Source organism: Mycteria americana, chromosome 13 (genome assembly GCF_035582795.1).
Source record: "Mycteria americana isolate JAX WOST 10 ecotype Jacksonville Zoo and Gardens chromosome 13, USCA_MyAme_1.0, whole genome shotgun sequence".
Lineage (NCBI taxonomy): Eukaryota > Metazoa > Chordata > Aves > Ciconiiformes > Ciconiidae > Mycteria > Mycteria americana.
In genome coordinates, this window is record NC_134377.1 from 16,599,224 (window position 1) to 16,616,733 (window position 17,510).

The 17,510-nt window shown below is 46.4% G+C and overlaps 1 protein-coding gene across 22 annotated transcripts in view; it reads left to right on the plus strand.

The window, feature by feature from the left end:
* Window positions 1–17,510, plus strand: part of FBRSL1 (fibrosin like 1) — a 554,989-nt gene that overhangs the window by 522,731 nt on the left and 14,748 nt on the right. For 12 of the 22 annotated variants that reach the window (XM_075516666.1, XM_075516667.1, XM_075516675.1 and 9 more), the window contains 5 exons: window positions 4,044–4,440; window positions 5,995–6,248; window positions 10,696–10,931; window positions 13,123–13,173; window positions 14,109–14,204. In XM_075516666.1, coding sequence (XP_075372781.1) covers window positions 4,044–4,440; window positions 5,995–6,248; window positions 10,696–10,931; window positions 13,123–13,173; window positions 14,109–14,204 — 1,034 coding nt within the window. Of the gene's footprint in view, window positions 1–4,043; window positions 4,441–5,994; window positions 6,249–10,443; window positions 10,932–13,122; window positions 13,174–14,108; window positions 14,205–17,510 lie in introns of all 22 variants that reach the window. The other 10 variants (XM_075516674.1, XM_075516689.1, XM_075516670.1 and 7 more) reach the window with 6 other exon arrangements.

Here is a 17,510-nt window from a genome sequence, read left to right on the forward strand (position 1 = left end):
GTTCAGGTTTAATTAAGGTTGAATTATTGGAGCTGACTGTCAAGTCTTAGGCAAATTGGCTCAGCCTGTTATCATTAAGCATGAAAATTACTCTAGGACTTGGTAAAAAATAAACACATTTCTGCCTCTAGAACGTTGTGGTGTGTTCTGGTGGGTCTGTGCTTTTGTTGGAGCAGTTGTGCTCAGCTCCGCGGGTCCATCTGCCTAGAAGGACTAGATTAGGAGCCAAAACACAGAAATTTCTGAAGGGACCTCGATGAAACCTGATCCAGCTTGCACAAAAGGGAATATTCGGTTTCTTTCCTTGGGATATTTCCATACGTGACCAGCAGTCAGCCTGGTCGATCGGAAGGAACTTGGGCATACAAGAGTGTAGTTCCCTTAGGAGGGACGTTCGAGCATCCTACAGAGAAACTGCAGAGTTTGAGATCCTGATCAGAATGGGCAACATCTCTCGTTAAAATCATTAAAATTAACTTTCTGAGGGATTTCAGGGAAGGTGGCTCAGAGACTTTTATGTGAATGGAGAGGAAAGTCTTGAATTAGAGATTTTTGTGATGGGTATCATGGTAAGGATCTTGTTAAGTACCTAAGAAACCAGGTAATTGTAGCCTTCAAAATTTCATTGTTTCTTCAGTTGCACAGGGAAAATGGCCTCGAAATTGTCAGGTTTCTGGAGACCTCGGGAGTATGGTTAGCTGGTGACTGGGTGTTGGAAACAGGCACTGAACAGGTAGAAGTAAGTGCTGGTAGAAGAGTGTGAAAGGAAAGAAAAACCAGGACGTGTGTATGTTCTTCAGCGTCAGAGTGCGAGTAGGTCATGGGATGGCACTCCATGGAGTCAGCTGAAGTGAAGGGTCTGAAGTCTTTGCTTAGAAGTGCCTTTTGTGTCTCTAGAGTAGTGAGACGTATGGATGAGATGTATTTCCATTTGGGCATCTGCTTTCTGTTTTGTATGTATTTTACCAGAGACTTAAGTGAAACACCTAGATGTGAGAAAAGTTTCCTTTTCAGAAGGTTTGACTCTCAAACATCAGGCAGGTCCCAGTGCCTGGCGTCGCTGTCTTCCTGTCATTTCTCTCCATGGTTTGTCCTGCCTTTGTTCACATGTGGTTCCCTTCCCTTCACCCATTGCAGTTCACCCTCAAGTCAGTCACATGAAGCAGCTTCTCCCTCGTGTGCTGCATCACAGCCATCGGAAGGAGAAACAGCAAAGTCACCAAAACACCAGGATTCACCCACTGTCCTTCCCGAGCGGTGGCTGGGAAGGCTTGGGGATTTTGCTGTCTCTTACATGCTTCTCCATGCTTGCCCATGAATTCACACCATATCTTTCCCTTCTCAGTGCTTCTGCTTTTGCTCAACGTGGCTACAAAAGGAGAGAAGATAGTCACACTCATGCCCGTAGCTTTTCCAGAGGCGGGGGGGTGGGGAAGCATCTGGGTATTTTCATTGTTGTCAAGGATGAAACACAAAAACATTTCAGTACTGCAAGCTGAGAGATGCGAGTTGGCAGCAGCAATTAGTCGTGTACCCCTAGTACTAACTAAGAGAACCAGGCTGGCTGGTCAGGTCCGTCAGCAAGGGAGCATGAGCTTTTGCTGTGAGAAAATTGCAAATGAGAACTAATGCTGAAACCACAGGGAATCAATAGTTGTACATAAAACTGGTCAAACAGCTGCTTTTAATGCGGGACTTTATTGATTTGTTTTGGATCTAATTGACTTTTTACTCAACTAACTTTTGTGGTGCCAGTGTGTTTTGAATATACACCATTAGTCTACATTGCCTATAATTACACGATATGAAGTTTAGCTCTGTAGGAGGAGGCCTGTTGGATGGAAAGAGCTAATAGGCTCTCAGGAAGGCTATGGTCAGGAATGAAACCCAATTGCTTTTAATGGGTAGCTCCTGAAAAACAGTGGGATCTACAGCTGGGAATACACTTCCTCCACAGTGCACAGGGTGCGGACCCCTGGCTTGACTAGTCAGTGACAATTTTTCGATTGTTAGTAATAAAATCTGAGGAAAATTTACAGACATGGGTAGCATTATAAAAAATAATGGTGCACAAGAGCAATGAGAGTTTGATTTTAGAAATAAATTCTATTGGAACCAAGTCTAGTTGGTAAAAATCAGGGTACCTGTGGTGCATGAACTCATATTTGAAAAAGAAATTCACTGAAACGCGAGTTAGCCTTATATTTGTTGTAGGGAATAATTTAGGACCTCCAGACATTGTGTCAAACCTGTAAAGACGTATAAGGTCCTGGAAAGTACAGGGTTGATCGTACTTGCCGCCAGCCAAAGCACTGGTGTTTGGAAAGGCTTCTGTTCTGTTACTGGTGGGCCCTCAGGCATCTTCAGCTGATAAATGTAGTTCATATGTTTCCATTCGTTCTCTTTCCACATTCTGAATTTATATATACATAGTGATTGATTGATTGATTGATTGATGAAGGAGATGGTGCAATGGTGAGAGTGCAGGCAGAGCCAGAAGCAGTGTGGGAAACTGCCTTTTATCTCAAGGAAGGAGATGCCATCACCACGTGGGCATTTTCTGTACAGAAAGTGAGCTGGTGTGCTCCACGCTCTGATTCATCACTGTCCTCCTCTCATCTAGTGCCGGCACGGTGCTGCTCAAGGCGTCGAGCAGCAGCAGTGAGGACTCTGGCCTCGCATAGGCTGCGTTCGCGAATGCCTGGTTAGAGCGTCGGCACGGCCAGAATTAGCTCGCGGTGTGTGTTGTGTGTTATTTCCACACCTCCTACATCAGGAACTGGCTCAGTCCTTTGATGAGACGGGAAAATTTCAAAGGTGGAATTTGTTCGTGAGGGTGTTGGGAGCATGTTAATGAGTGTAGGTAGCTTCTCTTGCATGTCTGCAAGCCAGCTAAACGCAAACAGCCCCCAAGATGTTCTGGTGGATAATAGAAGCATGTATCCTAAAAGTCAGTTATAAGTGCTGTGTGTGCACGGTGGAGCGTGTGCATGTGAAGCACGGACAACACTAGTTCTCGTAACCCACGAACAGCTTTTCTTGTAATTGTGGGTATATGTGCACTCAAGGATACACCGATTATGTCGAAAAGGGAGTTACAGTGGGAGTTGAATCACGTTCATGTTGGTCCTGTCGGTTGTCTCCAACCTTTTGGATACTGCTTGATCTGAAATATCTCTCCTTTCCTCCCTTTTCCCTGTTTCCTTTCCAGCCTTTTAACCCTTTGGGCTGCTTTGTTTAGCTTAATTGGGAAAAAAAGAAACACTTGGCGTCATAGAAGGAGTAATCCCATATGGAATTCTCACTGTAGGTGCATTTTGCACAGTCGCAGCATTCCTGATAGTTTTGACATGCCGTGCATGCAGGTGTGTGCAATACTTAGGGTGAGCAGGACTACACTTGGGTGCTCCCTGCGCTTCTGACTGGATTTTGCCAGCCTTCTCTGTTCTGCTCTTCCACACAAGTGTGTGGCCAGGGAACGGCAATGTCACAGCTTCGCTGCAGAACTGCCCCATCCTTTGCTACACGAAGATCCCAGGTAGCCTCCTCCCTAGAAGCCGGGTGGGTTATCGTTAATGATTAGTGCTTGGGTCACGGTGCGTGGTAGCTGGAGTTGAGCCTAAACACAATGTAGATTACCTTGAAAGACTGTTGAGAAAATGAAATGTCTTAATGATCAGCCTTAAAACTTACATTGAGCAGGAAATACTGTAGCAGTAACTCGAGACATGTTCACACTCCTACTGTACGTAACCTTGGGACTCGTAGAAGTCACAAAGCTGTATGTTCTTTGTAGTATGCATGCATTTAATGACAGCTAAGTCTCTCACACACATGCTAACAAGTACTGCAGACTGGCCAGTGAAGGGCAGCGGAAGGACAGGCGCACAAACACACATCCATCATGTAGCAGCAGTGCTCCCACGATGCTCCCACGAGCTGAAACATGACTTGTTTTTTCTCAGGCGTATGTTCTACCAAGCAGAGAAACAAACGCAGACCTTTCAGCGTGCGCTTTGTTCTTTTTCTCGTTGCTCCATAAGGTCCCACCTTGAATGACAAGCCAGAAGCGAAAGCAGCCAATGTCCCAAAGGTGTCTGGGCTAGAGCGGAGCCGGGAACTGAGCACCGACGTGCCCTTCGCCCTGCCTATCCCCAGCCCCCAGCCAGTAGCTGCCGTCGTGACTTCTACTTCCTCAGCGCCCACGTCAAGCGCCAGAGCAAGCCCACTGTTGAAGAAGGAGCCAGTGATTTCAGCACCAGCACCACCAAGGCTCACGCCTCAGCCGCAGCCTCGGCCACAGTCACAACCTCAACCTCGGCCGCAGTCGCAGCCTCAGTTAATACCTGAGCTTCGGACCCAGCCTCCGAGTCACATCCCTCCACCTCTCAATTACCAAGTGCATCACCAGGTGGCCCACAACGGACTCAATAATATCAGGTAGGGGAAAGGGATATTCGTGTCATCTTTATGCTGCTGCTGGGCTAAAGCTTGTTTCAAATGGGATAGAAATTGCCGGGAGGCCAGACAAGAGCACTCGTACTGTCTGTGGAAGATGCTCCATGTTTTGGGTGTTGGACTTTCTGTGCTGACTCCACGGGCTGGATTTTCCAGCAGTGGTGCATAACTGCGTTTGAAACATGGTGATAAATGCTCCTTTTCTGGGAGAAAGGCACGTGGAACCGTGGGGTAAAGTTCCTTTAGGTCCAGTTTCTAGCAGAGTTTTGCACCGTCTTGGCTGAGCTGGCTAGTTCTTGCCTTAGAAATGTAAGGTGGTTTGAGTTTGAGCAGCTTCCATTGAAGGAGGTTGGTTCATCGTTATCACAGTTTTTTTGGTTCACCGGCATCAAAAGAGGGATATCTATATTGGAAGATGCTGTGTCCCTTAGAACAGGGCTCCCATGTAGGCTGAGAGATCTGCTTCAATCTGACATGTTCAGATCTAGCAGGAGGCTTAGCTTCACTGTTTAAGTTGCCTCCATCCAGTAAGTAGGATGGGTGAAAATGGTACGGATAAACCGTTTCTAGAGAAAAGAGTTTAGCGAGTCAGCTGGAACTTGTGTAGTCTTTTTGCTGGTACAGAAAACGTGCCTTGCCTCCCAAACCAGAAATAGGCTAGTTTAAATAAGATGAGAAAACTGATTTAAAACATAATATTTGGCTGCACAAGGGTCAAAATAGGAATACAGAGAGCAGCCATTAATGTGTATTTCATAGTATCCTGCGTACTTAAGCTCTGTTGTGGTTTTGCCCTGTAAATGCCACCATAGTATAAATGATTAATAATACTTCAAACTATTCAAGATATCTCAGAGGTTTAAATTGCAACAAATGATTGGTATTGTGGGAATTACAGTAAATAATAACTGCAGTGATAGTGCCTTTCACCCCACAAAACTTAGATCACTTGCAGTGGAGTAGTAATAATAATAGCAGAAGAAGATGTAAAATACAGAATTATTATGAGAAAAATTATGTATTAACGTGGCGTGTGTTTGCATGCTTGTGTGAATATAGCTACACAGCATGCACAGCAGATGCAACTTGGTCGCAAAGTCACTCACACTATGCAACTCTGTGCACCCAGAGCAACAGAAAAAGGAATTAGAGTAATTGCGTCGTACGATCACAAGGACGCACGTGGCCACGGCAAGGTCATCAGAGGCTAAATAAAGGTACAAGATCCAGCTGCCTCTGTGGCCTTCATCAGTATCTCATCGATAGCTCTGGGGATTGTAACTTGCTCAGGCACCAGAGGAAATGTCGCTCCAGAGAGCCCAAGCCCCGTCCTGCCCTGTTGGAGAAGTTCATTAAGATTCGTTACTGTCTCCACTGCCATTAAGAAAAACAAAAACATAAGCTGGGGGAGATCAGTGTTACATAGTTGTGGTAGTGTGTTTCTTGCACTGTTTCAGTCTTGTATTGTAACACACTCTCTCTCTGTCTCTCTCTGTCTCTCTCCCCCCTTTTCCCCCCATCTTTTTCTCTCTGCAGCCGGAGCAGCAGTGCTAGCAGTGCAACAAGCATCAGCCTCCCGAAACACCTTCCCCTCTCCCCCCAGATTCCTCCGCACCATTCCTCCGGCCCGGCTCTGCCCCTCTCCATCTCTAATCTTGCTACCTCGCACTTCTCTCTCAGATCGCAGACCCAACACCAGCACCATCCGGCCATGTTCGCCACCCCACCCACGCTGCCACCTCCACCAGCGTTACCTACCAACAGCCTCGTGATACCAGGTCACCCTGCGGGTAGGTTCCCTTCTTCTTCCAGGGCTGATCTGCCGTGCATGCACTCGAGGGTGTTGAGAGATGGGCTGGCTGGTGGGCAGGTAAAATAAAGTGACGCAGACCCCTCCGTGGGCAGTGTGTGCTGGAACTGTGAGAGTGCTCATGAAACAGGTAGGAGACCTGGACGTGCTTTACCAGATGAGGGATTATAGAGACAGCACTGTAGCTTCCTGTAAGAAGTCTTCAAAACAAATTTTTCCCAAAAAAAATCTCCTTTCCGGGGCATGAGTTGTCCAGTGTGGCATTCCACAGTCATCAGACATTTTTTAGATTAACAAAGAACTGATGTACAGTTTGCCATTCTCCCCTTCTTTCTCCCCACTCTAACGAAAGCTGCTGCTGTTAGCACTGACTTGAAAAAACTGTTTCTGATCGTCCCAGAAAGTTGTTCTAACTGAACACCTCTCCCCGGCTCCGATGCTGCGACAAGCAGCGCATCCTGCCGGCAGAGCAGGATCCTCTCCTCGGCCTGTGCCAGCACAAGCTCTCTGCGTGCCCATGGCTCCTTGGCCTTTCTGTCTGAGGCAGAGACAGCTCAGCTGCCAAGCTCTGCTGTTCAGCTCTCACTATCTTCGTGTCCTTTTAAAAAGTTTCCTTTGTTCACCCTGGCCCCCATTCTATTGTCACTTCTGCCCTAAATGCCCTGTTGATAGCTTATCCATTAGCCTACAGCTGTCCCTGGAAGAGACCCCGGCAGCTGGAGACTTCCTGCAACTTTGACTTGCTGGGGCCTCCTTTTGATCTGGCATTTGACTCCACAACTAACTCAGCAGGGATTGAACGGGACAAGCATTTTGCAAAAAACGTACCCTCTGTTTCCTACGAAGTCAATTAAAGGAATAAGGAGAGAGCAGATTTGCTGCGGAAAAATCTGATGGCCTTGCATCCCCTTTTTTTCTTCCAGCAGCTAAATAATGTCCCATTATTTATAACTGCTTCTTTAAACGAAAGAAAAATGTGAATTAGTCCAAAGTGAGCTCTCTGAATGACGATAGGCAAAAGTGCCGTGGGTTCCTAGCCAGAAGCAGGACCACATAGGCCAAAGCTGCCGGCTTTCACAGGCCCTGGCACCATCTAGAATTTCAACCACATGGCTGGGAAGATGTTGGCAGCACTGTGGGAGACCTATTCATTGCTTCCCCCGTTTAAGGCAAAGGACTACTGTGATGGAGACTTTGAAAGTATTGCAAGAGGAAATAGCAGCGCACTCACTAAAAGCATGATATTGCAGTCACTGAAAGCAAGTATGTTTTCACCATTAACTTCAGGAGGTGCAAGATCAAGTGACCTATTCACATTCAGCAGCTTGCCAGGAAATGGTAACAGTCTTGCTCCTACTAAAAGGATTTCTGCTGCAATTTAAGCAGGAGAAGCCTAAGTTAGTGGAGGGAAAGGTCTGGGCGTCTAACCCTGCAGACAGTGAAATGCCTCTTGTCTGCATTATATGAAATGCCTGCAAACTGGCACATCATAAAATCGATACAGAGCACTGCAGCGCCAGGAGCTTCTCTTGTCATTCACGTAAAAGTTTCTTAAAAGCAAACAATATTGCTGAGCAGCCCTGAAGAGCTAGGATCCAACTGCCGCTAGCACATAGTCCTTGCTGTGCCGTTCGAGTGCATGCGTGCTCTCGGTAAAAGCACCAGCTTAGAAAAGCCATCAGAGAGGGTATGGCCCTTTGAAGTCTCTTTTTTGTCATCTTTTTCTCCCCCCGCTTTGGAGGAAAAAGTGCTCTTCCTTTAAATTTACTTTGGCACACTTGTCGCTGTTACCGAGAAGAGAAGCAGAGCTCAGAGCTCCTGCAGTCACTGATGGTACAAATTCAGGTCTCTCAATAACAAGAATGTACTTCTGGTGGCATTTCTTCCCTTTGAAACCTAAAGCTTATACAAGTAACTTAGGAGCAACCCTTGTGTGGGCTGCTGCCCTCTACTCAAGGGCATCGAGGCTGGCCCTGATGTAGGATACACAGAGGGAACAGCGGTCTTTGTGTCTTCTCTTCTGAACACGAGGGCACCTGGCAACATGAGCGGGATTGACCTTTTTCTGCCATGCCCGCTGCATGGGTGCACACAGAGCAGTAGTGTTTGGGCATTCAGAGGGCTGCTCAGTTCCCCTGCTCCTGGTTGTGTTAGTACATGGCCAGACCCGAGGGACAGGGCGTCACTGGCAGGCACAAGAACTTAGTTCTGATCCTAACATTGCCCAGAGCCCCTCACGGAGCTGGGTTGTTCCTCGGCAGTCCCGTCCTTACTGTGAAGCAGCCGCTCCTCCGAGTGCCACGCCGCTTCTCCAAATGTCTCCGGGCCTTTTCTTTTCCTGACAGAGGCCAAAGTTGTGGTACAGGGCTGTGGGCTGGAGCCAGCTGCAAATCTATCAGTCTGACTTCAAGTCCCTTAAAGAAATTGGATATCAGAGCACTTACAACTGCCAACTCGCTTTTATCTCTCCCTCCAGAAAAGTGGATTATCTTGATGCTAACAGAAGGATTCAGTTTCTTTAAGTCATGCCAGATTTAAATGCGTAAACACACACACACACACACGAAATCATACTCATATTCTCTAAAGAGGTTAGGGTTTGGACCTAAGTGCTCTCAGACTAGTTTTTTTTTCCTTGTTTGCTTGCTCCAAGGAGAACCCGCTATAGACTCTTTTGCTCCGGTGCCTTAGGCTTCAGTATCACAAGTATATATACTTTCTGCTTTTGTATTAATTATTAACAAAGATTGTAGCAGTACACAGTACCTGCTCTTAGCACTACATTTATTACTGAAAAGCAAATGACTTAGGCACCCAAAATTTGCTTTCAAAAGTGATTTTCAATAGGATGTAGGCTTCTAAGTGGTGGTAGAGACCTTGAAATTCCCCATCAGAGTGCCTGTTTTTAAAGATCTTAACCATGTCACTTCAGAAAGTGATTGATTTAGACATTTCTAATGTTATTCTAGAAAATTTAAGTAAAAGAAATGCCTGCAGAACATGAAATAAAACTTCAAAGCGCATGTATTCTTTTGCCCCTTTATATTCAGCGCTGTAGTTTAAAAGGGGTGTTACACTGAAAGAAGAGGATTCATGTAAATTCAGAAGCAAGTAGGTCAGGACTGAGTGTATGTCATCCACAGCTGGTGACACGGGTTGCTCTCAGCTTAGAAAATATCGAACAGGTTGGGTGCTGATTCCTGTTTGAAGTTCTTAGGCAAAATCACAGATGGATTTAATGGATACCAGCAGACATTTTGGGGAAGTGGACATTTGTCCTTATTGTCTTCAGTCCCGTCATTTCTGAAGTGTTGGTATCTTCCACCAGCTGAAACCACGTTCAGATTCAGTGCAGGTTGTTCTTCCACAGGAAGACGCTGAGAAGAGGCCACATGTCATGTGGTGGAACATTCTGCTTCTGCAGTCACTGCAACCTTCATGAGATCTTGAGCCAGTTCAATGTTTCTCCTCTTCCCAGTGATTCACTTCTCCTCCGTATTTTCTCATAGGAGAAAAGCCTGGAGGCAAGGACAAAAAATTACAGTTATAGCCTGTTAGAATTTGAGGAAAGGACTGCTTAGTATTTAAGATCTCAAAAAACACTTATTGCCAAGAAGGCCTCCGTTTGTAGGATGGATGTTCCTGGTCACTGCGTGCATGTCCTGGGGCTGAGCAGGGGGGGATGGGACGGGGTTCTGTTGAGAAACGGCCGTCCGAGCAGGTAGTTTCCAGCCACCCAGATCCATGGTTATCTCATTGCATTGTAGATCTTGTCAAAATTTTAGCTCTTGAGTACATGTACGTTAGAGTTTAACAAACGCGTTAGGCCCACCATCCATTTTCAGTGTACGTGTATGCTTCTGAGTTTCAAACCTCCAGAGGAAACAGGTCAGTATTACTCATTTTAAAGCGAGCCGTTGTCCTCGAGGGCGCTCCCCAGCATCTTATCTTGCTGGCGCGGGAAGGGCCGGCCACCGTGCCGCGAGACCAGAGCCCCGAGGTCCGTTCCCGGAGACGCCTGGGTGCCGTGGCCGTCAGGCGCCGGGGAGGAGGAGTAGCCCGTCGGAGCTGCGCGGGGGTAGCGGGGCGCGGGCGGGGGGCCGGGCGGATGCTTGCTGAGGGCCCCGATGATGTTTTCTGCTGTGATGACTCATGGTGTTCTCTCTTGTCTTTAGATACCAGCCTGTTGATATCATTCAACCAACCAATCATGTATTGCCAGCCTCATTCGGGGATTCTGATTGGTACTTTGTCACAGGCATCTCTCTTACCTCCACCAATGAGTCCTCACGTAGAAAACCACCACAGCATGACCTGCAGAAACAGGGAATGCCAGGTGAATATTGACTCTTTCTCCTCCGTCTTTGTGGTACTCACAGGCCCACGGGCCTCTGTGTCTTTTTTTTTTCTCTCTCTCTCTCCTCTAGATCACGAACTGCTCAGGCAAGAGCTGAACAACCGGTTTTTGGTTCAGAGTTCGGACCGGGCCGCTGCCTCACTTGGCCCGGTGCCGCTGCTGAGAGCGGAGTTTCACCAGCACCAACACACGCATCAGCACCAACACACCCACCAGCACACATTCACTCCTTTTCCATCCAGCTTGCCCCAGACGCCGCTCATGCCGCCCTCTGCACCTCCCATGGTGCGTACCCCAGCCCAAAATGTGAGGATAAGTAGAGCATCTCTGGTCAAAAAGCCTAACCCGCTCTTGTCAAACAAAACCCAGTCCTCTTCATTTCAGCCAGGCGTGCTGTCCCTGCCCTTCTCACCTGGAGGCCTGGAGAGACGGGCCCAGCACTCCCGAAGGGACGCCCTTTCCCTTCAGAGCCTCCGCACCGAGCCTCCAGGTCCCCCACGCTGCCGCCCAGGAGCAGATACCGCACCCACGAGACAAGTCCAGAGTCCCTTTAGTTTCCCTTCTCGTGTGTCCTGCTGTGTATTTCTATTCCCCCTTTCCCAGAGCCAGGTGCCATGACACACCAAAACACACCAGCAGGGACGCCACAGGCTCGGTGGCCTCCAGTACCAAACGCAGTCCCGCAAGCGTTCGTTGTGGGGCAGACCGTACGTGCTTACCCAGAGCTCTCACCATAGTGCACCTTCTCATCTGAGAGGAGTTTTGTCCCTCTTCCTCCGAATTCCCTAATCTATATCGATTTTGGCATTTATTATTGGATTACGTCAACAAGCACTAATTTGTGCGTGGCTCGTTCTTCTTGTGGGAGAGATCCTCCTGGCCGTGTAATAAGCATTAGTGTTTTGCCATTGAATTTGCTTGTAACGCAATGGGACTTTGCTGCAGCTGTTAGAAAATTGTTAGAGATCTGCTACAAATGGATTTTGTCCGTACTTTAAAACGCACTCTCTCCCCATTTCTGGCAATTACTTTGTGAGACTGAAAGAACAAGACCCAGCTTTTTTCCCCCTCTCAGTTTCACGCTGTGTCCAAAATGTAGAAACAACCCTCTTCTGCTAAGGCTAGCAAAAGCCAGGAGCGACAGCAAAAGCAGCATTGGGGAAGAACTACCGAGAACTCAAGGAGCATAATGTTTCTCACTTTTCTTTCCCACTGCTGACTGCTCAATGCCATACTTGGGTTGTAATCTGCTTAGCAGCGAGACAATTAAAAGTAATATCATCCACCCAAAATCCAGCCCCAGGTGTTTGCTCAATGTACTTGCACGTAAACACCTTCCCTCCTTTTCTTGGTCTGTGTAAAACAATCTTGGAACTTTTCTCAGAAACCTCCTGTGTTATTTAAGACTCCTGATATCCGATCCTGTGAACAGCTCCCTCCCCTCCCACCCGTGCCCGTTGATGTCAGCCTTCATAGCAAAACCAGCTTGCAAGGCTCTTTTGTTATATTTCGCTCACATCTTCTTATATTCCACTAGATCAGGTCTGCTAATCCCAACACCAGAGAAGAGTGTTGAAATTTACAGCTGCATGTGTTTGGTAATTTATGGTATTTACACTGGAGGGGACATGGCTCCAGTAATAACTGTAATTAATGAAATTACAAATCTACTCTCCTGCACATAGAGGAGTGTGAAACAGCAGCTGACTTGCCAAATAAGCAGCTTTTCATGGGTCCTACAGCTCCCTTCCCTGCCTTCTTCCCCGCTCCCGCCTCCCCAGCAGAATGTACATACTGTTCAAAAATGCAATGTATATATGCTTTGGTTTTCCTTCCAAGGTGGTACAGGACAAACGCTCATAAAAATAAATATGGGGCACGGACTGCGCCCATGGAGGTGTTAAAACCCCATGCTGGAACAGAAGAGGTTAACAATCACCTTTTCTCTGGGGCGCTCTCTCTTCTGCAGAGGAGGGGGAATGCGTAGGGACTTGTGCATCTAAAGCAATCAAGCCCTTTTCCAAACGATTTTGGCGCTTAGAGGAACCCAGAAAATGGGGAATTGGTATTGGTTGCCCCCCAACAGACGTTGGGGTTCTAATGGAGAACGTTCCCTGCCTTCTAGGCTGTGGTCTAGTTCAGCGCTCCAGCGGCAGACCCCAGATCTAGACCTGGAGCTGAACTTGAACTTCCCCGCGTTTCGCTGCGCTGCAGATACCGGGACTGCAAGGAACCTCGTCACGTAGTGCCTGCAAACGGGGTCCTGCAGGGAGACTCGGCAGCGCCCAGCGCGACGGGGGGCTAGCGCCTTTCCATCTCCGTTAGCTTTGGGAGATCAGTCAGCTCCCTGATGAGCGAGTATGGAATAACCAGTCAGTTCTGCTCTCTTAAATGCTGTACAAACGGGCCATGATTATTTGTCTGTGTTGAAATCCTGATGTGTCCGCTACTGCCGAAACCAACTCATCTGTTTCCTTTTTTTCTCTTTTCTTTCCAGTTTGACAAGTACGCTCCCAAATTAGACAACCCTTACTTTCGACATTCCAACGTGAGTGCTTACCTTTCTAGGTGGTGTCTTTGTTAATGGTTCTGCTTGCACTTCTTTTGCTTGTTTTCGAGTGATCGGTAGTGTTTTGATTCATTCATTCCTAAAGCTCTTTTTCCGTCTTGATATTTTTTTTTTTAAGGTACAAAATTTTCTTTGGGCCTTTTTTTTTTTTTTTTTTTAATCTTTGTCTACTGCATTTTTGCTGCTGCGGCTCTATATTGCTGTGCCTGGGATGGCAGGGAATGCGCAGAAATTGCTAAATCAGTGGTCGTTGCAGTATCTTTGCAGCTGGTGCTTCTCACAGTGCAGCAGCCCGGAGTGCATGGCTCTTTCACAAGATTTTGCTCAGGTCACAGGAGTAAGTCAGACTGGTGGTTTCTTCCTGGTGCTCCCCACTGCTCCAAAGCACAAAAACTACATGTTTTGGGACTTGTAAAACTGCTCTATGTGCTCAGGAGAGGCCTAAGCAAAACTAAAGCCAACCTGCACAACTACAAGGTGGTGTGCATGTTGCCTGTGGTCAGTGTGCAGTGCAGCATCTTGTGGTTCTTTTTTGCTTTGAAAATGAAAGCAGGTCACATTTCAAAACAGGAGGAATTGGTTTGCTACTGCAGAAAAACGCAAAGTTAACCAAAAGTGAACGTAAACCTCAAATTATTCTGATTCCTCTAAAAATGGTGAACGCTCTGTGCTTCCTGCAATAGTCCACAAATTTTAAAGGCACACTTGTTCAGCACTATCTAGAAAATTCATCAGATAAGCGCATTTTCCACGTTTTGGCTTTGCTCTTAAAAATTTTGAAAGCAAATTTAGTGTGTATTTTTACTGTGGCACTCGTTCAACACAGTACTATTTTTGTATGTGCCAGGCTTGGCACCTACCTCTATTATTGTTCAAGTTGTCCTGTGACATAAGCATCTCTTTTTCTTTTGTAGTTCTTTCCAACCTATCCTCCAGCAATGCCTGGAATGCCACCCATGCTTCCACATTCAGGTCCCTTTGGGTCACTTCAGGGAGCATTTCAACCGAAGGTACAAACTTCTTCTTATGAAGGCTTTGTTCTTTTGCTGGGAGAGAAACTGTATTCAGAGTCGTGTCTCTGGTGATTTTGTAGCATATGATTTAACTAGCAGAAGCGCAGCACAGGGTTGGAAGCGATCACCCCGCAGACCTGTGAGCATCCTTTGCACGAAGCAGCCAACGCTTTAGCAGAAATTTTCTCTTGGCACTACAGATCATTCCTTGGAAAAGGATATAGTGGTTCACTTGGGGGGTCAACTGAAACTGGAGGAAAAGCATACAGTCAAATGCATTATTTGATTGAAATATTTACAGCTAATAATAGACCGATGAGTCTCAAATCATTTTATAAATTTAACGGTCTGAGATAGCAAAAGATAAACTGTGTTTATTCCCAGAAAAAAAAAGAGAAATTGACTGTACAAGTGTGGGAACAATAGGGAGAGACCGCTGTAAATGGGTAGAGCAATTTGAAGGAGCTGAATTTTTATTCCCGGCTCTGACACTGTCTGACCTTGGGCAAGTCGCTTAAATCTTCTGTTCCTCAGCTTCCTCATCTATGAAGTTATCTTGCAGTGGGTTCTATAAGGGTTGATTAATGCCTGCAAGCTTCTTTGAGATAGTGTGTTTGAAAGGTGCACTGCAACTGTAACATATCATTACAACTAGCGCTGATTGGCATTTGGAAATGTTGCCATGATAACCACCATTTTTGACGAATTCTGTGCTGTGCACTGCTTTTTTTTTCCCCTCCCAGACTTGTTCTTCTTATTAACTATTTTTAAATGTACAGAAACTGTTAAATCCCTCTAAACAAGAAAGATATATTATATCCATATAGCATTTGTTTGAAAATGGAGCATTACTCCATTTGTAAGGTGATGTGTTTAGCTTCCTTACATACTGTGATTTTAGAGATTTCTTATCTTGAACTGCATTTCCGTCGAGCTCTGCTGCTGTGGTAGAAGACTCGAAGGCCCAGCACGGCAGCCAGCCCGTTTCTGCTTGCATTTGGAAGGCCATTTCCGTAACTATACCAAGCAGGGCTTGGGCTGTGCTTCCCTCGGCAGTCTCTTCCACTGACGTCAGTGGAAGTCAGTAATTAGCAACTGCTGCAAATAAGGCCTCTCACTACCTTCCCACTTAACTTAATTTTTTTAATGGAAGCTGGAGTATTTCCCCAGTGCCCATCAAATCCCTTACATTATTTTATTTTCTGGATACATTACAAATAGCAAAGTCTCTAAAATGGCCTTTTTCAACAAGAGTTCTGTATGTAGTGCGTAGAAGGGGAGCAGTCGCATCTAAGCAGAGGGAGCAAGAGGGGCAGAACGTAGCTGTCCCTGGATGGAGTTTGTCTGCCAGTGTTGATGGTTGCTGTTCGTGCAAGGGATGCCAGGGGCTCCCTGCAGACCCCAAGCTGTCAGGGGGTGAACTTGACTTTCCAAGAAAAGGAGCTGCACAAATAAGGTGGAATTGGCAAAATTTTGCTAATATGAAGACAGGGTTCAGTTTTGCCACAAGGCTGCTGTTAATGAGGAGCTTCTGATACACCGATAGCATGCTCTTCTGGTTTCCATCTTCATTACAGAGCTTCATAGATACCATCTCACTGTAAAATACCATTAGACCAAAGAAAAGCAGTTACAAAGTGAGAAAGGAAAAGGGAGCACGGACCCTTTACATTTTTAAACAGTTCTTAGTGCTGTATTATAACTAGCTTTTAATTCATTTTAATGATAGATACATAGAACATTTGCTAGCTTGAGTTTAAGCAGCACAAGGTCACACTCTGGTGCCGTGGTTAATCACTAACATCACTTGATCTCTGGATGGTGCTGTATTTACATGCAGTCTAACATCTGAAAAAAGGAGGGATAGGTTGAAAAATGGATCTGCTGCTTTGGCACATTATTTTCCGGTTTCCTGAACTGCTGGGCAAAGCCACTCTAGTCGTCGTCCCTGCATCATTTTTCCATGCTGTCTCCCTCCCAAGCTGTTTGACTAAAGCCTTCATAATCACTACAGACCTGATGATTTGGTTTTGGCACATTGAATCCTGCACTTCTTGCTCTCCAAAGCAGAGGTCTTGGTTTTGTTTTTCCCCTTCCCGTGTCAGTTGCCTACAGCTGTGCGTGTAAATCCACTGCACATAAATCCAGGCTGACGGTAAACTTCTCAGTGAGTTTCCCGAAGGCCATTTCTCACAAGCTAAGAACTTGAAAAGGTCAGAAGTATTCAGTTTACTTTGCTGGAGGAGGCATTCACATCTTTCTCCAGGGGACAAAGGGACAGGATGACACCATGCTATTAACATGTTGTGATCTTAAAGCTCTTGCCTGTATGATAGCTGTAACTTATTTGCCACCTTATATATACCTCAGCTGTCAGACAGGCCCTGAGAGCACAGATCTGCCTGGGGAGTTCGTTGACTTACCTACACACACGAGAATTCTCTTTTTAATGAGTCTGGAAGTTACGTAGCCTTAGACAAATTAAAACCTATCTTTCCTCCCACACCCATGATTTTACTCATTCCTCGTACAGTTTGACTGTTTGAAATCTACTGTAATTGGACCTAAAATGCAAGTGAAATAATCTCTCGGGGAATGAGGTTTAACCCCCCTGCACTCAGCTGCGCGGAGGCACCAGGTGCAGTTGCTCTGGGAGTGGGAGATGGATGAACGCCAGAGTGAGAAGACGAACGAGTTCTTGGGGATCGGCTAGGACAGGGCAACAGGTGGGATCCGGAGGAGGAGGAGGAAGAGGGATTCATTCAATGAGGTGTTTAATTCTTGCTGGAAAATGATGGGATAAACAATGCAAAGCTATAAAAGACCCACAAGCGCCTTCTACGGTTTCGCACTTTGCCTTGTCGAAGCAGATAGATGGGCTGCTGCCATTTTAGCCGTTGTGTTATCTAGCCCCAGTCGGAGAGGGGCCGTGGTCCAATAGGTGGAATATGGGACTAGGATGCTTGAGTCATTCTGTTCCTGACTGCTATACTGGTTGCTGCCTGACCCACGGAGGGAGTCAGTCCAGCTCTCTCATTCTCTCTCCTGCTGCCTGCCTGTTTTGTCTAAAGAATAAGCTTGGGGGGCAGGGACTGTCTCTTCCCATCCACTTGCATACGGCATAGCACAATGGGGTTGTGATTTCCGTGGGGCTTAGGGGTGCTGCTGTGATACTGTTAATGTTGCTAAATAATAATAGATGACATGGTGGTTAAATGCTGTTGGCTGTCAGTAAGAGATAACATTTAGCACTAATGTAGCAATATGCGTGTTCAAAGCACAGTACAAACACGGACTAATTAA